The sequence below is a fragment of the Pholcus phalangioides genome, unplaced genomic scaffold, assembly GCF_987345545.1.
Source record: "Pholcus phalangioides strain wild (caught in Gottingen) unplaced genomic scaffold, Ppha-v1.0 ptg000009l_1, whole genome shotgun sequence".
NCBI classification, from domain to species: domain Eukaryota; kingdom Metazoa; phylum Arthropoda; class Arachnida; order Araneae; family Pholcidae; genus Pholcus; species Pholcus phalangioides.
Window position 1 is genome coordinate 18070610 of NW_028301602.1, and position 22924 is coordinate 18093533.

At 39.8% G+C, this 22924-nt stretch overlaps 1 protein-coding gene and 2 non-coding genes across 3 annotated transcripts in view; all 3 read left to right on the top strand.

The window, feature by feature from the left end:
- The window catches only part of LOC149082169 (ectonucleoside triphosphate diphosphohydrolase 5-like), a 28340-nt gene extending 26768 nt beyond the window's left edge, over positions 1–1572 (top strand). The window contains exon 13 of the mRNA XM_089235688.1: positions 1157–1572. Coding sequence (XP_089091814.1) covers positions 1157–1222 — 66 coding nt within the window. The 3' untranslated portion in view covers positions 1223–1572. The remainder of the gene's footprint in view (positions 1–1156) is intronic.
- A 7314-nt stretch (positions 1573–8886) lies between these two features.
- Positions 8887–8959, top strand: TRNAA-AGC (transfer RNA alanine (anticodon AGC)). The gene has a single exon. It is a non-coding gene; the product is annotated as a tRNA-Ala (tRNA).
- Positions 8960–10614: 1655 nt separating this feature from the next.
- Positions 10615–10687, top strand: TRNAA-AGC (transfer RNA alanine (anticodon AGC)). The gene has a single exon. It is a non-coding gene; the product is annotated as a tRNA-Ala (tRNA).
- The last annotated feature ends 12237 nt before the right edge of the window (positions 10688–22924 follow it).

Consider the following 22924-nt stretch of genomic DNA (forward strand, 5'->3'; position numbering starts at 1 on the left):
TTATCAATTTTTTTGAACCAAAGATAAATTTTTCGATTTTTAATTTTATAAATTTAATTTTGAAAATATAGTTTTCAAATCTTAAAGTTTTCAATTTTGAAAGTTATTCCTAAAGAATCTTAAGAAAGTCCATTGCATGTTTTCCCCTTTAAAAAAATGTCATATGTTTAATCTATTGCTGCCATTACGTAAAATCAAGATAAAATGTTTGTCTTTTTTTTCCTGCCAAAAGAAATTTCCCAAGTAGCCAGTGTTAGTTAGGCATCTTGATATTTAAGTAAGCGAGATAACTCGTTACCAGAATGACCGTACAACATTCTGTTAAAGCCAAAGTGTTTCATTTTGTGAGATTTTTTTTTTGGTGGCATAATTTGATTTTTTGTATGGTAATGACAGCCAGTTTATCCTTCCTTTGTGCTATATAAAACAGCCATGTTGTGAGCAGAATTTTTGTGGCAATCATCATCAAAATTACTCTCACTTGAGTTCGATTAACTCACATCCATCTTAAAATCATTTTGCTGATGTACTTATACTTCTCTTTCTGAAAGTTTTTGAACCATTTCGCATAAAATAAACTGATAGCATTTTGGCAATCAAATTCAGCCAAAATAGAAAATACATCGAAGAAAAAGAGCCCATTTTCTTAGTGCATGTGTTCTTTCAGTGCGAGATTCTGAGCATCAAACTGAACAGTCTGGATATATTTGAGGATCTTATCTTTTCTATCTGCATGTATCAGACACAGAAATAAGCTGACCAAATCACAAATGGATGGGGACGCCTACAAACTCGACTGTGTTATGCGAACACCACTAAAGGATTATCTCATCTTCCGTAGATTCTTCTTTATCCGATTTTGAAGTTCATTTTAGTCTAAAGTCAGTTTTTGTCTTATTAAGAATGTTCCTGTGTGTTTTTAAAAACAAATGTTTAAATTTTGGGCAAAACCTGGAACGAATCAAACGAGTTTCCATAGAAACCTATTGAAAATAGTTTGACTTTAAACATTTTGGCTTGCGAAGATGTATTTTATGCAAGGTTTATTTGATATAAAGTCACATATGTGCCTATACGAGAAACTTTCCAAAATAAACTAATTGAATATAATTAAAATCCATGCATACTATATTAGAATTATTATTTTTCTTTTCAGTTGATTGAGCGAGTGAAGGGTATAGAAGCAAGCTGGGGTCTGGGCGCTGCTTTTAGCTTACTCTGATATTTATGTAGGTTCCATACAGCTTCTTCTTCCATCCAGGCTCGAGTATTTAGCATTATGGACAAGCTCGTCACGCATTCTTTATCTCGATGGGCTCACATGAAAAATAAATCCTTTTCTCCCGTGGCATTATCTCGGGGATAAACTTCTAGCCTTTCTGTGATAAAAATCCATTTATTTATCTTATTTATTTGCATGTTTTTATTGTATTGGATGCACAAATGAAGTTGAAAGGAAAATTATATCTATGGGAGGTGTGATTGTTGCTCTGACTTGTGATTGGAAAATTTACTCTGTAGAATATTCAAAGTTGATGCTTAGTAAAGAAAAACTGTTGTATTTTTGGACAAGTTGTGATTGTTTTGATTTGTATTTAGTATTGTTTTTATTGTATAATATTATACTTTTGAAAGAAAGACAACAGTTTATGATATCCTATGCATTTGTGTGATTATTGGACTTGTGTATACATCTAATTCGGTTTGCAGTCTTGAATGAAGGGCTGTGCACCCAATTAGATGCCCACGCAACTAGATATATATCAACTTATTTTTCAACAACCCACAGTTATATCACAATACAAAACAGTAAATTGCTTCATTTTTACTTCAAAGTATGAAAAATACTTTTCAAGGTTGTGCAATCATGATAGACGGTAGGAAGAGGGGGAAAAAGAAAAGTGGAGAGGTAGTTTTTTTCTTTTTGGAACTAGGAAAGAACACTTCCTGTGGTACGCTTGAATGAAATTTTTATGCGTCCTTTTCGGAAATTCCGGGTATTTGATGTGCTTCAGCGGCACCTCTTAGCTCATCACAAAGGGACTCAATAGGAATTAAGACAGGACTCAATAAGAAGAGTAGGTCACTTCAATTCCTCAGGGAGAACTAGTATCTAACTCATTTCAGGAAATAAGCTACATGGGCAGCCTTGGGTTACCAGATATCATGTGTTTTTGAAATCTCTCCCCATTTGTTCTGAGATTTTCAGGGTTCCTGAATTCTTTTCCTCCTCTTTCCAGAAAAAAAAGTGCTGTGAAATAAAAATTTGTTCATTAGTGTGTGCTTACTTGGTTTTTATACTCGTATTCTCTTTGGGTAAACCCGGGGCTGTACTTACCTGCTCCCCCCCCCCCCCCTCCAGAGGCAAAAAAAATAATCTACATATAAATGTGTGGGTCTCTGTTTTGGTTGGAAAATGAATCTTCTCTGTTGTGAAAATATGTAAGTATGTATTGTTACGTTGCCAAAAGTGCAGGTGTATGTGCCCCTTATTTGTGTTTTGGAATCTGTTGATCCTAGGTCAAAAAAAAAAAAAAAATGGAGTTTCAGAATCTGGTAACCCTAATTTAAACCAGTGGTTTCCAATTTTGGGGGGGGGGGGGTGCGAATAAGGCTGTTATACAAAACTAGAATTTTTGAATATTAAAAAAAAAAAAGATTCTTCCAGCTGTCCTAACAACATATAGCCACAAGGCAAAATGAAAAGGGGCCTAATCAGCACCTTTGAATTTACATATTTATTGTCATTAATCATTGTGCCAGATCTTATCATAGAAGCTCCTATGCAACTGAGGTCACTGCATGGGCTTCCCCACAATGGGTGGGGGGGGGGCTGAGATTCTCATCAGATGTGGTTCCATTATTGTTGCAGCTTGTCCACATTCCACTGTGGATTTCTAACGAATTGGTACATGGAGTGTACGCGTTGCGAACCTAACGAAGTTTTTTTTACTGTGAAATGCTTATGTGTAGTGCTGCCATCTACCATGACTTTTTCTAACTGAAGTGCAATGATCGAATAATCGTACCGTTGTTAGGTCTATGGCTTTTTTGGAGGGAGGGGGGATTGGCTTGTATTCGCGCCTCGAACTTGGGAAGCTTCAGCCGACTACAACTGGTGACGGTGGGGTTCGAACCCGGATCCTCGCGATGCGAGTCAGTCACTATGATCACTTGACAACCACAATGGCTGTTTTTCGCACTACCAATCCATATTAGAATCTCGGGGGGGGGGGGGAGCTACTGCTCTCCGTGCGTGACCGGTTTAACTCATGGTTGGGACTCGCGAGGGTGGAGCCCTGCAAGCCTATTGGGAGGCATACTCACGAATCAAGAGCTTTGATTACAACCATCACCAGACGGAAATCACCCGTACAAGAACTCAGACATATAGCTTTAGCTGAAATAATCATAATGCATATCATTGAATCATAAGGCAATCATCTGAGTTGTCGGTGAATATCTTTTGAGTATGGAAATCAAGCATCTATGCTCAATGGTTTATTAGCGAGCACCATGGGCCCCTACAAGGGCAGGGCTGGCAGGGGCTATATCATGGGAGGCCCAGGAAAACCTCGTTCTTTTACACTATAAATTCACTATATAGCGGAAGCCCCACCAAAGATCTGTCTTGAGGGACCTTGCTCTGGGATGAGGGGAAGGTACACATGATGAGCACCGATTTTATTCCTACATGAAATGTGGCCTTTAACCCCCCCCCCCCCCCCAGATAGTGGGCATATTGCTTTTTATTTCACCTACACAGGCCTGTTTCTTTGCTCAAAGAATTTCTGTGAGGAATGATAAAGCAACTTGTTGCCTTATACAATGTGGGGAATTTAATTTTTCGCAGCAAAAAAAAAAAAAATTTCTGTGTACACATGGGAGCATTCTCAGACTAAACGTCCATATTTTGCAAACTTATCATGAAAAAATTGTGCCTTTCTTAGGACGGGATTACACTATAAAAGTTTGATCAAAGTTCTTTTACAAAACTTGAAAAATTTAATAAGCATATTGGTTACATTCTAGCAAATATAACTGATGATCCTATTGGTTAAATTTTTCAAGTTTTATAAAAGAAAAAAGTTTTATAGTGCAATCCCGGCCTTAGGCACTTTTGTTCGTAATCAATAATCGGGTAAAAATAGAAAAGTATAAATTCAATAAATAAATTTTGTCCTTGGATTCAGAATAAATGTATTAATTTATTAATTTTCATGTTTTCGCACAAAAGAGCGCAAAAGCACATTAGTGATATCTACTTGATTGAATAAGATTTTTCTTCAAATTATGTTTTGGTAAATTCTATTTAGAATTTCAATGCATTATATGATATATGTGCTAAACAGTTCAATTAATCCTTTGAAGGGCAGACATTTTTCCAAAACCCGCATGAAAAAGGTAAACCGGTACGCAGACTTTGGCGCCCCACCCCCTTCCAAGAAGAAATTTGATATATTTACTCTCATCAGGACGTTTTTATTTAGGAAATTCTCTTGAGGCATCATAAAACATCAACGTAACCCCTCCCCCCTTCCCAAGGGGGTCGTGACCAACACTGTGGGAACCACTGTATCAAGGTGAAGAGGTGAAGAAAGAAAACTCTTTTTTCAGATAGTCGTATCTCAAGGGCAGCAAAATATTATTCAGGCAGCAGAATCTCTAGGACCGGCCCTGGCACAGACCCATGGTGATGTGTCGGGAGGGTTGATTTATTGTGTCGGTTCGTTGGATCGTTTCATATTTCGCTTAAACCTTAAGAGCATCATTCCTCCTTGCCCCCTCGGGCAAAGTGGTTTTTCTGTGGCCTTCTATCTGGTTAAAAGCTGCTCACACAAATTTATACATCTTATTGTTGTAATCTTATCTAATTTGAAATAGATCTAATTTTCATGTGCCCCCCTCCTGCAGGAAATAATTGAGACCCCAGGTGGGCTGATTAGTTGACATGGCACTGGCAGGGGTAGGAGAAGGTTGAGAAGCACTGATTGAAACGAACTTCGATTATGGTTTTTATGGAACACATGATTTATCTTAGCCGTTCTATCTAGAAATCATCTCTTATCATAAAAAAACTATACCTATATACAGTATATAGCCATACTTGTCTATAGATAAAAAAATTAACGATGTTTAGCTTTTCCCTTTCACTGCATACTTGCCCAAATAAAAAATTAATAAAAAGAATTAAATGAACAAAATAACTGTGGACAGGCCCGTAGCCAGGAATTTCGTTTGGAGGGGGACCACTTGCATTTCGTGGGGCGACCAAAGTGTCCAACAATAGATTTGGCACTAAGGCACCTTGATAAGGAATAATTTAAACTTTATGAATAACCACTTTAAATAAGCTATTTAAAGTGGCTATAGAATTGGCCATCTTTCCCTCCCCTTTTCCAATCATTTTCTCACATTTCTGGGGGGAGGGGGACCAGACCCCCCCCCCCCCCACCCAAGTCCCCCTTCTCGCTACGGCCTTGTAAATGGAAGGAAGAAATATATATATTCGTTTAACTCAAACCTCTTTTGAAACCTCTATTTTTGATACACATTTTGGTGAAAACCGCATCTCAAAATTCCAATTAGGTGAATTTACACGATTTTTTGAATATTTTCGGATTCTAAAGCAAATAGGAGTATTGTTAAACTAAACTATTGTTACGAGATGCCATTGTTTAAATAAACTTCTAAGGACACACTCAATTGTTAATAAAATAAACTAACGTAAGGAAATCGGACAACCCATTGTTGTAATATATTTCTCACCGAAGTGTTTATAGTGGATGAATTTTCTATTGTCACCTTGGCAACAAAAAGCGCGTGGAAAAAAATGGGCCCTCCAGTGAAGAAGGGGCCTCACAAAATGAGATCTGGTTGAAATTTTCGAGAATTTGCCAGGTAGAGGCCTCGCAAAAAACACTTGGGCCGGGGGGGGGGGCATGATGGTTTTTAGACGACCCTGCATGCTAAGGATGCTCAACTGTGATCTGTAAATGTGTCGCGGGCCGCTTGAGAGATCTGGGAATGTACGGCGACCTGTTTAAGTGATGTGAAACTGTACCGCGGGGCTGGTCGCTTAAATGATCGGAAACTGTGCCGTGGGTCACTCAAGTGATTATAAATATGCAGCTGGTCACTTAGGTGATCTTCTTCTTCTTACCAGGCAGGGACCTGGGAGTTTACTGCGGGTCACATGAGCTATGAAACTGTACCGCCGGGACGGGTCACTTATTTAATCTGGAAATTTACTGCAGGCCACTTGAGTGATGTGAAACTGTACAGCGGAGCAGGTCACTTAAGTAATCTGGAATTATACCACGGGTCACTCAAGTGGTCTTCTGCGGGTCCTTAAGGACTATCAATAAAGGTGATCAGGTGCGTGGTAGCGCCCTGCCCACCCCGCCCTGGCCATCACTCGCGAGGTGGATGTACCTTTGAGGGCTGGATCAGGAACTGAGGGCCAATTGTCGCGGAGCACAATACCCTAATGAGATTGAAGCGACCAACGATAGATGGCGCCTTCATTTCCAACCAAACTCATTAATGGCAGTAAATTGCAATATAGCGATATGGCCAGAATTGGTGTTTGGTGAAGTAGTAATAATCAGGTGAGCGAGGAAAAGAGAAAATGATGTAGAGAGCGTGTGAACATGAAAATGACAAAAAAAAGAGTGACTTGGAAAGTGTGTGAGCAAGAGAGTGACCTAGACAGCTAGGAATCAGGTGAGCGAATGACCAAAAGAGTGACCTTATAAAGGAGACAGGAAGACCTGGTCAGAGAGGGACACCCAAATTGTGTGTGGGTATGGAAATGACCAAAAGAGCAAAATGACTAAAGAGTGTTCAAGCATGAGAGTGACCTAGAGAGCATGGGGGTCAAGTGAGTGAGGGACGGAAAAGTGACCTTAGAGAGCAAGGGGATCAAATGAGTGAGGGCCAGAAAAGTGACCTAGAGTGTGTGTAGACATGTGAATGACCAAAAGAGTGTGCAAGCATGTGAATGACCAAAAGAATGATCCAAAGAGTGTGCGGTGCAAGAGTGACTAAAAGAGTTACTTAATGACACTGGCGTATTTACAGGAGTGGGGCCAAGCGGGTTATAGCACAGAGCAGCGAATTAGTGGTCAAGTAAATTAAAATAGGAAGGGAGAAGGGCGGCGAAAAAACCAATAAATCCGCCTCTGGTTACAGGGTTAAATATCATCAACTCGGACGGCCGGAACCTACCATACAAGCATCTCACCAAAGGTTTACGCTCTTAATGTCGACCAGGTGTTACAGAGGGCTCCTTAGAATCCTGTACGGCAAAAACATTCATGACAAGATTTTTTGCAACAGCCCGTTCGGTAGAGGAAACGTGAAATTCAGCGCTGGGACTTTTTTTTTAATCCCGAAATCTCCATCTGGTCCAGTTTCTTAACTTCAGATTTTGTAGCCGCGTTTCGTAATTGAGGTGCTCAGAAATTTAGATTTCACCATCTTTCCTTGGATGAAGAGAGATTGCAGCGATTGATCTGGTGAGTCTCTCGTGTTTGATACATCCAGTATAAATAGTGGCGACTTTATCAAGGCGCCTTAGTGTTTGATACATCCACTAAATGTTGCGTTTGATCTCATTTTGGATAATGAAAAATATATCATTAAGTTGATTTAATTTTTTTTAGGTTTCTATTGAGATGCGTTTTTTTAGTTGTTTACGACGTTTGGAACGTTTTTTTCGCCGGCTTTTGTCGCTTCTTGTGAATTATGCACTACGGTAGTGTTTCCCCCCAACCATGGCCCCTACAAGGGGTGGGCTGACAAGGCTCTAGCCCTGGGGCCCGGGAGGGTTTTCATCATTTTTTGTTTTTCACGCTACAAATTCATCATAAAGGGGCCCGTAAAAGATCCCAGCCTAAGGGCCCTGCTTCAGGATGTGGGGACCATGCCCCCAACCTTTCTGATGTCACGGAGCCCCCCCTTCCCTGGGATGGTAGCGAATAAAATGACAAGAAAGAGTGACTTAGAAAGTGTGTGAGCATGACAGTGGCCTATAGAGCGAGGGATCGGGTGAGCGAATGACCAAAAGAGTGACCTGAAAAAGGAAGACCTGGTCAGAGAGTGACCCAAAGAATGCTTTTGCTAATGTTAAGAACGTTATGTCAAAATGGAAGAAAATTATTTGTATCTTATTTTGCGGACCGGTGCGGCCGCGCACCCTTCGCACCTGCCCAAGTCCGGTCCTGCGTGGACATCATGTTGAAAAACATTGCTCTACCGTCATCGTAATTGATCAGCGGCACATTTCCAGATCACTCAAGCGACCCGTGGCTCATTCACAGATCACTTTAGTGACTTACGGCACTGTGTCCCAGATCACTCCACAACGTCGAGAACAGTTGTTGGCCTCTACGTTCATCATCAAAAGAAGAGCACCATACTCGCAAATTTGACTTATGTAGGCCCTAAGCCTGAAATCATATACGAACAAAGCCGCTTGTAAGCCGCTCTTAATGCAGCTTTGTATACGAATGAAGCTTATCCTTGTCCCAGTCTGTTCAATTGGGACGTCGATCAAGGGGTCGCGAGCACCGAATCAGACGCAAGTTTCGAGCACTGTTGGAGCTTCAGGGATCACCGCGGTGTTAGCGAGCAACAGGTTGAAAATTCATGGTTTTGTGGAGAAATACAGGCTGTGCGATCGCGGTATCAATAGAAACGAATGATACAAGGACTCATTTTGATAGGCGATAAAATGACGTAATCAGGTGTAATATTGCTTGATCAGCTGCAATATCGCAAAAATAAGGTTTTCCCCCTCAATTACCTTCAAAATAAGAGCAAGCTCATCATAGATTTTCATATTGATTTGTGTGATAGTAAAATACATCACCAGTTTCTATCGGGGGCGTAGCTCAGATGGTAGAGCGCTCGCTTAGCATGCGAGAGGTACCGGGATCGATACCCGGCGCCTCCAATATATATCTTTTTTTTTTTTTTTAATTTTCTTAATATACTATTATGCAGTTTTTTAATTTGATGTAGCAAAATGTTACTGTTTCTTCTTTTTTTCTGCTTTCAAATTGGCACATTTTTAGGTAATTTTTGAAATTTCTTTATATAACTAAAATTTTTTAGTTATGAAAAAAAGACTATAAAAAGAAATTGATAGCGTTCAGGTGATTTTTCAATCGCATGAAAATGATCCTTCACTTAGACTGAAATGATATAATACAGGCATGTCCCCCCACATCCAGGAGCAGGACCCCCAGGGTGGTATCTTTGACGGGCTCCCCTACAAGCCAGACTTTTCACGGCCCTTATAGTGATAGTGATAGGAACCGAGAGACACCCAGGATCTGTCACACTGATATAAGCATATTGTCCCTGGTGTCTTCGAGAACCTAACATTTATTGAGTTTGAACAAGATATCTATACATCCATAGATATCTTGATATACTTAGATCAATCTATACATGGGCAGATGCCATAATGCCAGTATACAAGTATGAAATTTATGATTGAAATATATATATATATTGTACTATAGAGTATATCTCTTTCTCTCTCTCTTATATATATATTTTTTTTATCTATCTCTTCCCTAATACTTAATTGTTTACAAATTTTCAAAAAATTAGATTATAAAAGCAGCTTGTGAGCATGATAAAATACATCAATGTAATTGAATAAAGATTGATTCGAAATACAGGGTGTGGGCAAAAAAGTCTGTAGAAACTGTAAAAATTCATAAATCCGGAAAAATAACCGAAATAAAAAAACGATCTGCAGGGTTTAAGGGGCCGTTCAAGTATTACGTAAGCAAATTTTTAGCCATTTTTGACACCCCCCCCCCCTTGTCAGCAAAATTTCATCAGCTCTGCCCCTCTGAATCCTAACTCATATTTTCATAAAGGGTGGTTGATGACGTAAGCATTATCCAAACCCCCCCCCCCCCTGTCATCAAAAGTCAGCAAATTGGAAATCCCCCCCCCCCAAATCGATGATGACGTAATACTTGAACTGACCCTAACATCGCTAGGTCACGGAAATTATTTTAACGGGAAAAAAAACCTCAAAAAACGGCGTACACAAGCCAAAGAAAAGATACGTTAATAACGAATAGAATGCCCCCAAATCGTTTATTACAGCAGCATGTGTTCGACATGACCACCACCACAAAAGATAACACGTTGCAGGCCAGTCACAAATCCAGCAACGCCGGAGTGCAGCAGGTCCACATACACGGTTTACAACGGTGAACTGGATGTGTATTAGAAACGAAGCGCAAGTTCTTATAACCGTCTCATTTGCATATTTCCACCGAAGTCGCTCGTACCAGCGCCACCCATCGGCTGTTTTTGAGTTTTTTTTCCTGTCTTAAAAAAATTCCCGTGACCCCTACGATGCTAACCCTGCAAAACGGTTTTTTATTTCGGTTATTTTTTTTCCGGTTTTTATGATTCATAGGCCTTTCTGGACAATTTGTATGCCGACAGTCGTCCCAAAACGGATGGGAATCGGCTCAAAAGTCTGTAGAAACTAAATGATTGTTTGTTTTTTCAAAAAAAGCTCATCATAGATTTTCATACCAATTTGTGTGATAATAAAGTACATCACCGGTTTCTGTCGGGGGCGTAGCTCAGATGGTAGAGCGCTCGCTTAGCATGCGAGAGGTACCGGGATCGATACCCGGCGCCTCCAATATATACTTCTTTTTTTTTTAAATTTTCTTAATAGCGCTCAGGTAATTTTTCAATCGCATAAAAATGATCCTTCACTTAGACTGAACTGATATAATACAGGCATGGCCCCCACATCCAGTAGCAGGACCCCCAGAGTGGCATCTTTGACGGGCTCTCCTGCAAGCCAGACTTTTCATGGCCCTTATAGTGATAGGAACCGAGATACATCCAGGATCTGTCACACTGATATATATAAGCATATTGTCCCGGGTGCGTTCGGGCAGGTGCCCGAACATGGCATACATGGGCAGGTGCCATAATGCACATCGCCTTACCTTCAAAAAAAACCTCAAAAAACGGTTTGCGCTGACGTACACAGGTCAAAAAAAAGATACGCAAATAACGAAAAAAATAGAATGTCTCCAAACCGTTTATTACGATTAATTAAGTTCTATTCTGGTCTGGTCGGTTTTATGAATTTTCAAAGTTTCTACGGACTTTTTGCCCACCCTGTATGTGAGAGACTTTAGATTAGACTTCTAGATTTTGGTTCATATCCTCAATAATATACACAGCAAACTATCATATTGAAATTTCGTAATGATACGACGAATAGATTTCGAGAAAAATCATGTTTTCGAACTCCCGTAAAATGTCCAAAATAAAATTTTTTGGTAAAACACGTTTCTATTTTCAGATTTACTCTTCTACGTGAAAACGCAACAAACACTTCGTAACGTCGATTCTGGGCATCATATAAACAAAACGGGGTCTGTTTTGGAGTCACAAGGAAGGGTTTTTTTTAAAAAAAATGAAAAATAAAAATCGATATTTTCTTCCAAAATGACGTTTTCAATGCAGTCGGATACCTTTATAGCAGTTCAACCAATTAAGAGGTGCGATTTACTTACCAAAAATGGGCCCGGAATTTTTTTTTTGATTTTTAAATTAAAAAAAAAAAAAATTAAAAATTTCACTCTCAGGCGGCGCTGTGAAACGAAAAATTCAACATTGAGACAAATTGCAACCGAAACGGTGTATATAATTAATGTTTATGACAATCTGCGTTACATAAAACTACTACATTTCAATATGAGAACCCTTATTTTAGATCGGGCGCCAGTGTTCGCCAATACGCATCTGGATGCAGGGCCAAGTGATTTTTTCGAGGCCCTACCTAGCAGATTCCCGAAAAATTCTACTACTTCTGTTTTTTTTTTTAAAAATTTCTTTGTAATTAAAATTCTTACTTATGAAAAAGACGATAAAAAAAGAAATTCATAGCGTTCAGGTGATTCTTCAATCACATGAAAATGATCTTCACTTAGATGGCGTTGATTCTGGGCATGAGATCTTCACTTAAGACAACACTTGTCAAAATGCAATTTTACTCCTCTAAATGTCGTTAAGGAATGAAAATACTTCTGCAAATTTTTGGCAAATTTTTTTTAATACACGTATATATATATTTCTTTGTTTTTCATTGATAGATACCTCTCTGATTACAAAACTACCCCTTAAAATTTTGGAGAGGAGTGAAATTATACTTTAAGGCTGGTATTACATTGTAAAAGTTTGATAAAAGATCTTTTCCAAAGCTTGAAAAAAAACAACAACCAATAAACCTATTGGTTACATTTGCTCGGATGCAATCGATATGTTTATTGGTTGAGTTTCAAGTTTTATAAAAGAACTTTTTTCGTATAAGGCCGGGATTACACTATAAAAGTTTGATAAAAGATCTTTTGCAAAACTTCAAAAACACAATCAATAATCCGGTGCTTTTGTGCGAATGTAACCGGCACGATTATTAGTTGCATTTTTCAAGTTTTATATAAGAACTTTCATCAAACTTTTATAGTTTGGCCCCCGGCCTAACACTACTTCCAGCCGTTTTTATGTAGCCCGACCTAAAAGAAGGGAACTCATACAGAAATGCGATAGTTTAATGCGTGGGGGCAGTGATGAATTTTCTTCCTTGTAATCATCTCCACACATAACCAGTCTTTCGATGAATCTTGAACTAGATAATTTCAGATTGAGTATGATGGGAATTTTAGAAGAAAAAAAAATCAATACTTATGGTTTTTTTCCCTCTCTGAACAGTATATTTTCCGTATATTCTTGGAAGCATCAGCTCATCTTCTCACTAGTACCATTCGAGAGGAGTTTCTAGGCAAACAAGCAACAGTTGTTAATCGAAAGTAGTTTCGAAATCAGCGAATAATAACTAAAAATAATCGATTTATTTAAAAAAAAACAAGATCCAAGTGAAGAAATTACAGGTTTTGACAATTTAGTTCAGCATATAAAATTGCTTGAAGCCGGCAGCCTTAATTTCTTAACCTATTCCAGGGCCGTCTTAAGAGCATCATGGGTCCCCGGGCCAAATGATTTTTCTGAGGCCCTACCAGGTAAATTCTCGAAAATCTCAATCAGATCTCATTTTTGTGAGGCCCCTTTCCACTTGAGGCCCCCGGGCCGTGTCCGGGTGAGCTCATGCCTTAAGACGGCACTGACCTATTCCTATATCTGTTTATATGCACAGAATAGGTGAGAGAGTGATGTCAATAAAATTATTTTTTAAACCATCTTAGTATTATATGATCACAAATATTCGATTAAAGTTCGATTAATCGATTACAAATTTTCGATTCACCAGTAAATTTTTAATCGATTTTCCCAGCATAGGTGGAGATAGACTTTGAAGTCTGGAGGGAGCACGATCATTATTGCTGGGGGGGGGGGGCATGGCCCCACAAGGGGTGGGCTGACAAGGCTCCAGCCCTGGGGCCCGGGAGGATTTTAATCATTTTTTTGTTTTTTCACGCTACAAATTCATTATAAAGGGGTCCCCATGAAAGTCTGGTCGGGGGCCCGTAAAAGATCCCAGCCTAGGCGCCCTGCTTCAGGATGTGGGGGCCATGGAGGGCACGATGATGATGATGTCAATTCATATATATACATATATATATTAGATCTGCCCACTCCACTTTTGACGCTGGGGGGGGGGGGCAAGCCTCCCTATATCTCCGCCCATGATTCTCAGACATAAAAAAGGGGATCGCGATATGTCATTTTGTGCAACTAAGCATTTTTGTACTGGTTCAATTTTAATCGAATCTGCACCCTGTCGTATACAGTGATACCTCGGCCAGGGGCGTAGCCAGAAATTTCGTTCGGGAAAACCAAAGTGATAGAACAATAGATTTGGCCACTTTTGTCCACCTCTTGAGATTTCCGGAATAGTTTTTCTTTTTTCTTAAGAATTTTTTTTCCCACTTTTTTTCCACACCTAGCGTAAAGTTTGATTCTGAAGAATATTTGTCATGTGTTAAAGGGAGAAATGACGTCTCTATACGTATCCTTAGTGACGTTACTTATCCCGCTTTCCACAATAGATGGCGCCACTATTCCGACCAATATCTATATATATAAAATTGATTTTCTGTGTGTCTGTGTGTGTGTGTGTGTATGTTCTCTATACAAATCTACAATTTTAGATCGATCGTTGCCAAATTTTGCATCTATACCAAATGGGACCCGACTTGAACGATAGGCTACTTTAAAATTTTGTCAGAGCATGGCAAATGCCCCAAATGGGCAAAAAACTGTCGGGCAACAATGGTTTTTGGGCCTCAACAATCACTTTCCGAACGTTTACTTTGGTTACCGTGGTTCCCTAGCAATGCGTTTCAGACGTGTATATGCCTTTACAACGGTTTGTCACTTCTTTAATCCTGTTAGTATATGTAGTAATGCTGTAAGTATATGTATAATAGTTTATGCCTTTATAATGGTTTGCCACATTTTCAATATACTCTCAGTAATGAGGCTTTTTGAATAGACGTCATAATCATCATCAGCATCGCTTTGAGAGTCAGGAAAAGGGTGATCCTCATAGAAATCAGTGCTAAAATTGTCGATTTTACTGTAGAAATGCGGAAATTAGTGGGATTTTCCACCCCATCAATAATTTAAAAAATTGTATTGAATTCTCGATTTTTGAAATATATATTGAGTTCGCTTAGAGATATTATAAGATTATATAAGATATTAGATTATATAAATATGAAGTAATTAGCCAAACCTATACTTTTGAGTTGGATATTCGAGCAATATCATTGATTTCATTTATATCTTCCCAAGTATGAAAATTAATGTCTCCATATTGTCTCTTTTGATATTTATTTGCATAAATTCATGTGGGTTAGGATATTTTAAAATTAGTTATGAGCCCGTGAAAAGTGCATCGAAAAAATTCCACAGCTTTAACTAAGGATTTTTTGAAGCTGAAACAGACAGATGGATAACTTGAAGTTCGGGCGGGGGGTGGGGGGGATCGAAATACCTAGCGCCCCTTAAAAAAAGAAAAATATATATTCATTTCTACGTTTCTGTGTAAATCTAGATTTGTTTTTTCATGAATCGCACAGGTCGCCATATTGGTTAACTTGGACACGGTTTGTGTGTCCCTCAAGAAAAAGAGAGGTAGATATCACGTGATCCAAAAAAGCCTCATTTAAGAAAACCCGGGCAGCGCCGGTTATTATAGCTAGTATATATATAAAACCGGTCACAATAATAATTTTTCCGAACTAAAACAGAACCACTAAAAAGAGCAGGAAACAGAAAAACCTCTGGGAATTTCGACTACTATTGGTAAATGCGCGAGCGAAAAATCCCACAAAAAACAACAATGACAAAATGTATGTTTCAAAATGGGGAAAAAAAATTCTTAAGAAAAACTATCCCGGAAATTTGAAAAGGAGGACAAAAGGGCGAATTTTCCGAAACGTAGGAGGACGCTTGAAATGACATAAAAAAGGAGGACGGTTGGTGGTAATCTTACGCTTACGCTAGGTAGACAGCACCTTCCGACATGCCCCGATTCAATAAACGTTCCTTAGAGCCTTTGTTCTCAATCTTTTTGAAGTTGGGGACACACTGAACTCTGCCCTTTTTTTGCGCGGAATACTCACAATACAACATGAGCTTTACAGCAGGGGGGTGCTTCCCCACATCCTTGAGTTTGGAACTTGGGGCCCCATCCAGGAGCTGAATGAATGAACGTCAGAACTTTGCCACTGGACTTATCCCGTTGCCGAGATCTCTCCCAGCCCAGCTTCGTAACTCATCCTCACACAGGAGCTAGCAAATTGACTTTTTCTACTCGAGATATAGCGGAAAACAATGTTACGAATCAGGGCAGCGGGCACAGACGGGAAGAGACATTGAAACCGCAGTGATTTCATTGAATGCACCTTTGCAATCTGCATCTGACAATACTTTTGACAGAGGCGGCTTAGGTGAGGGTGCAAGGGGTGCGGTGCATCCGGGTGGATACTTTCAGAATCCAACAGAGCTGTCCATCTAGCAGGAGCCATCTAAACATATGCGGGCATGGCTTTGGGTCATCATGTCCATAGGGATTTATTATGAAATCTGGTAATATATGATTTTTGAGTGTATATATGTAAGCTGTTGTGGTCACTTCCATCTAAGTAGGAGGGGGGCACTACCACCAGACCAACCGTAACCCCCGCTCTGTCCCCCTAGGGCAGCGGTTCTCAACCTTTTTTGACTCGCGCGGAGCCCTTTCAAGTAAAAAAATTCTATGGCGGAGCCCCGTAGGCCAATTTTTAAATTATTAATCAAAGTTACTGATTTATTGTTACTATTTAAAAATACTTATAATTTTTTTTAAATTTTATTATTATTTTTTTATTTTCCTCGAGCGGCCGCGGAGCCCCTGGAGAGTGCACAAGAAGCCCCAAAGGCTCCGCGGAAAACCGGTTGAGAACCGCCGCCCTAGGATATATAAGCCGGTTAGTCTCAGGAGACTTGGTACACGGTGGAAAAATCCAACGACATCCAAGACCGGCAAACCGGCCGCACCAGGCCAGACAGCAACAAGCTAATCAGTGGAAGGACCCCCCCCCCCCACCTCCACACTTCTACCACTTATCGTACATAAAATGACATACCAAGTACATAGATTTGGAGGAACATGGGCATGTGCACAGACGCACATCGCCTGTAGGTCACGCGAGTGGGGGGGGGGGGCCACGAAAAACAAGTTATACAAGTTATTATATATATACACACATATGAGCATATAGAAAACAATGTATAATCTCTTAGCCTTGACACAAATTTATCTAAGTGTGAACAACCTTACATTCATGCGACTGCAATAAACATTCAGAAAGAATTCTCGAGAGACCTCGAGTCATAACCATTAACATGGACATTTTTTCAAGTATTTGGAAAAATAAACGAATATAACTCTAAAAAAAACGTGGGTTTTTTTCATGAACAAAATTCATGTATTTGTATGTTTAACTGAGAAAATGACCGAAAGTTAACAATCGCAAACTAAAGTTAGTACTAGGAAATTCTTAGTGAATGAGTTTTCTTTTGTGTTTTTTGTTTCAGTGGCCTTATGAGAACGTGATGGATTGCAGGAGAAGGTTCGTGAGGACGGAAAACGAACTCGCAATGATAGAAATGGAACGTGAGAGGATGGAAATGGAACGGGATATGATGGAGATGGCACGTGAGATGGAACGCGAGTGGCTGCAAAATGATCTTGAAATGGAACGTGAGATGCAACTCGAGCGATTGGAGATAGAACGCAAGAGGATAGAGATAGAACGCGAGACGATGGAAATACAACGCGAGAGGATTGAATTAGAACGTGAAATGGCAGAGTTTGAACGCGAGAGAATGGAAATGGAACTCGAAAGGCAAGAAATAGAAAGCGAAAGGACAGAGCTAGAATGCGAGAGGATGGAAAACGAACTCGAAACGGAGGTGATTCAGAATGGACGTGAGAGGATGGAAACGGAACATGAATTGGAACTCGAAAGGCAAGAAATGGAGCGTGAAAGGACAGAGCTAGAACGCGAGAGGATGGAAACGGAACATGAACTGGAACTCGAAAGACAAGAAATGGAGCGTGAAAGGGCAGAGCTAGAACGCGAGAGGATGGAAACGGAACATGAATTGGAACTCGAAAGGCAAGAAATGGAGCGTGAAAGGGCAGAGCTAGAACGCGAGAGGATGGAAAATGAACTCGAAGCCGAACGCGAGATGATTCAAAGCGAACTCCAAATGGAACGCGAATTGCAACTCGAGACGATGATGATAGAACGCGACCGAACGTGGATCGAAATAGAGCATGAAATTGCAGAGATGGAACGCGAGAGGGTGGAAACGGAATTCGAAAGAGCAGAAATAGAACTCGAAAGGGTGGAAACGGAACGCGAAAGAATAGAGACGGAAGGTATCAGAAGAATGGAGATTTCAGTCGGTGTGGACATGGATATCGTGGACCATTTGCCCACTTTCACTGCAGCTCACGGACTCGAGGACGAGGAATGTTCGATATGCCTGTCGAAAACCGAAGCCGGTCAAAAAATGATGCGTCTCCTGTGCAATCACGTGTTTCACAAGAACTGCGTTTCTGAGTGGCTGAAAAGGAAGAGCACCTGCCCGATATGTCAATGCGACCAGTACGACGCTCTGGCGATCTCTTACGCTCTGACGACGCATTGAAATCGAATTACCTACAAACCCTGATATTGTTTTTAAAACTGCAATAATGTCATCATGTGTCAAATGTATACCTGTTTGCCAACTTACAGAAATTAAAAAAAAAACAAAAAAAAAAAACCTTTCATTGTTTTTCATTACTGAGTAAATCGCATTATCTATTGAACACAATATTACTGAGTTTATTGTTCGTTGAACATCAAATTTTGGTACACCCTGTCCTTTTTTGTTTCAGTTGCTATTTTCAAGAGAAATCCAGAAAAAAAAATTCATGTTGGCTTTGGCAAAATTACGAGCAACCTCGCGAGATTTTACGATAAAATAAATTGAGAATTAATTAAAATTTATGAATGGTAAATGTGTCGAGTTTTATTGGAAAATGGAAGCAGTACGAAGTGAAAATATGTGCAGTTGATTCTTTTCCTGTGAATTCTCATAATCACCATGCTTCTGGGTATTTCTCACATAAACTTTGTCAACTTCTGGAAAATATTCTGTCCGGTAAATATGCGTCTTCTTGCTATTTCTACAGCAATCATAATAAACACGTGGGTGCTTCTACAGTATAGAAACTCTCGGTAATGGATGCCTATGGGACCTTTGCCCGCTAACAAGGAATGTCCGCTAATAGGGAGGTACGGTATACAATGCAAGCTCGTTCATAACACTTTCACATTTATATGACACTAGCTATAATACCCGGCGCTGCCCGGGTTTTCCTCAATGAGGCTTTTTTGGATCACGTGATATCTCCCTCTCTTTTTCTTGAGGGACACACAAACCGTGTCCAAGTTAACCAATATGGCGATCTGCGCGATTCATGAAATAAACAAATCTAGATTTACACAGAAACGTAGAAATGAATATATATTTTTCCTTTTTTTTAAGGGGCGCTAGGTATTTCGATTGTCCTGAATGAGTCAGTCCCCCTGAACTTTAATTTATCCATCTGCCTGTTTCAGCTTTCAAAAATGCTTAATCGAAGCTGTGGAATTTGTTTGATGTACTTTACGGGCCCATAATTCATTTTAAAACATCCTAAACTATGAATTAATGCAGTTGAATATCAAAAGACAATACGGAGACATTAATTTTCATGCTTGAGAAGATGTAAATAAAATGTTGCAATCAATGTTAGTACATGGACATCCAACTCAAAAGTAGATCCGGCAAATTATTCATATTTTTAATTTTCTGGGCTTCGTATCTCCAAGTGAATTCGATATTTCAAAAATCGAGAATTCAATTTAATTTTTAAAATTATTGATGTGGCAGGAAACCCCCCCCCCCCACTAAATTTCCGTATTTATGCAGTTAAATCGGCAATTTTAATACTGATTTCTATGAGGATCACCCTTTTCCTGACCCTCAAAGCGATGATGGTGATGATTATGACGTCTATTCAAAAAGCCTCATTACTGAGAGTATTGAAAATGTGGCAAACCATTATAAAGGCATAACTGGCAGCATCAAAGAAGTGACAAACCATTGTAAAGACATAAACACGTCTGAAACTCATCGCTAGGGAACCACGGTAACCAAAGTAAACGTTCGGAAAGTGATTGTTGAGGCCCAAAAACCATTGCTGCCGGACAGTTTTTTTTGCCCGTTTGGGGCATTTGCCCTGCTCTGACGAAATTTTAAAGTAGCCTATCGTTCAAGTCGGGTCACATTTGGTATATATGCAAAATTTGGTGGCGATCGATCTAAAATTGTAAATTTGTATAGAGAACATACATACATACACACACACACAGAAAATCAATTTTATATATATAGATTTGGCTTCGATCACAATTGGTTCCTATGCATTTTGATGTTGAAATGTTTACGTTACTGAGTGTGTGTCTCTGTAAAAGTGATACACCGGCGGTAATGCGTAATCACTAATCATCTCGATATAAAAAAAGTTTGATTAACTTTCACTACATTTATCACTTTCACCGGTGATTATGCATAATTCCCAAATAAAGTAGGAAAGTCAAGATATACATGGGGAAAAAATTATATATATAACTTTTCTTCTCTTATCAATTAATTGTTTTTACCCGTACATGATACGCGCGCTACATATTTTGCAATAAAAACTAAATTAAATTAAAATAAGTATGAAAAGAAGATGAAAGAATTCATAACAACATTATCAGTCTTGTAATATTGGCTTTCTTCACACGTTATCGACAGGCAAAACCGACACATTTGCACTCGAATTCACCCATCATAAACCATAATTATGACTACAAAAAAATTCATGTTGGCTCTGGAAGAATTACGAGAAATCTCTCGAGATTTCACGATAAAATAAATTGAGAATTAATTAAAATTTATGAATGGTAAATGTGTCGAGTTTTATTGGAAAATGGAAGCAGTACGAAGTGAAAATATGTGCTGCTGATTCCTTGGTACTGAAGCTGGTTTTCTGCGGTGCCCAACTTCGAGGAGTGAATGCCAGCCGATCCGACACCAGAGCTGTTGTTGGCCGATCTCCCCGTTAAAAAACGGAGACGCATTTATGGTTTAGCCACCAGCGGATTAGACGAACTTTGCCGCCCTGTTTGCCATTCTTGTCCAATTTTCTCGACTACTCTTTCCTTGAATTCTTAAATTTCTGTCCAAGACAGGGAACCCACTGATCCGGGTTTTGACAGCCACCCAAACCAGGCCCTGTATCTCATGAGTTCGGACCTTTGGGGTCGATTGTTTGAACCCCCACCCCCCTCTTAATTAACAGGCCCTACCTAAGCCAAGAGCGCACGTCGGTTTGACGTCCCAGCGCTGGACCAGAAAGACGGCAAAATGCTTGCTTGCATTAGCTGATGTTGCGGGTGATTAATCTGTCGCCTGGCCCTGACAGAACTTACATTATAGTGCGCTTTGTATATATATTATACACATGCCCCCCTCCACATTTTGCAGCAGAGTCCCTAGGCTGTGATTTTTGGTGGGTCTCAGAACAGTTATTTTTCATGAGGGCATGGATATAGAGCAGGGGTTTTTTACCTTCAAATGCCCGGGGGGCACACTCACAATTTTTATCGTTGGGCGATGGGAACAAATTTATTATCAAGTGGTTTCTTTAATCATAACTACAGTACGTAGTAATAGTTTGACAGTCTCCGGTGCTAATATTAATCTGGCTTGCGCGAGGGTGCCGAGGACATTGGCGAGAATCGGGAAAAATCATTTTAGAGCATAGTTTTTCCCAAACTTTTTGCTCTATCGCCTCCGTAATTTTTTTTCTCTCATCGCCCCCAACTCAAGTGAACCTATAGGATCGTATGTTACATACCCATAGCTTCTATCGTCCCCTTGGACCATTCCATTGCCCACTCTGGGAGACACTGTTTTAGAGGGTCGCAAAGCTGTTTTCACACAAGGTAGCAAAATAATTAAGCTCGTCCCTGTCCGGGGGGGGGGGGAGAGAGAGAGAGATAATTCTATTTTTTAGGGGGGGGCGGTTCTAGTTGTCAACAGCGGGTATTCTGAAATTCTTGTGCCATTATTCTATGGTTCTGGGTGGGGGGCTCATATACAGTAGATAATCACCACTCATTTTATATTGTGAGCGCTTTTCTCAAGTGAGGGAAACGAAATTTTTACTCTATCTTCAACTGCCAATTAGATTTCTATAATTTAGTCACATGCCCATACGGCCAATGAGGGTTGACCGTTGACATGACCAGGTCAACACCAGCTATAGTCAAAGCTGCATTAAAAGTCAGTAATTTTCAATCGGCTTTGGATATAGTAGATTGGTGTTCAGCTGGTGTTGGAAAGGTGGGAGAAAAAAAAAACAGACAAATCTCTCTCTCTCGCTTGGCAATGTTGTTTGGAAATATTAAAGAAGCTTTGTGTCATGGATTTTTTGCGTTTTCGCGGATTTTCTGCGAAGTTCTTTCAACATCACTGGTGGTGAGTGACTTATGCTTTCTTGTTGTTATGCTGTTCATATGTATTGTACAAATGTTCATAGTCGTAAACAAGGCCGCAACTAGATTGGTTGGTCACCCGGAGCAAGCGCGCATTTTGACGCCGCTTGTAATGTTAAAGGAGAAGTTTCAGAGTGAAATTTGAGCCCCCTCGGGTCCAACGCCCGGGGCCCAAGACCCGCCTGCTCTCCCCTAGTTGCGGTCCTGGGCATAAACTTATTGAAAATGTTTGGGGGGGGGGAGCGGGGGCTCATTCTCAAATAATGGAACCTCGTTTATACTACGCGTCGTATAAATTTGAAAACCGTATAACTGGTACTCTTTTCGAAAATTACTCTCCCCCCCCACCCCTTCTTTTTCTATAGACGTTTCCCAAAAAAAAAATTTTGGAAAAATCTGTGGTTTTGATTCAAAATCCTATGCTTGAGAAGAAATATTATACTATCATAACATTACAGTTGCTAAATTGTCAAGCGATTTTACGGTATTCATTTCAAGATTCAACAGAAAAAAGGTTATTTAAACCGCATGTAAACGTCCTATACTTGCTTGTTTTGCTTTTGGTTTCTACATCTAAGCAAAAAGTATATGATGTATTGAGTTCCGCTGTTGAAAGATTTTTCTCATAAAGAAAGAACTAATAGTGCACACATGTTTGCTATCAGCAGGACCGGAACTAGAGGGGGGGGGGGCGGCAGCAGAGTAGGCAACTGCCAGGGCTGCAAAAGTTAGGGGACGGCAGTTTTAGGTGGGACCAAAGAACACCGTTA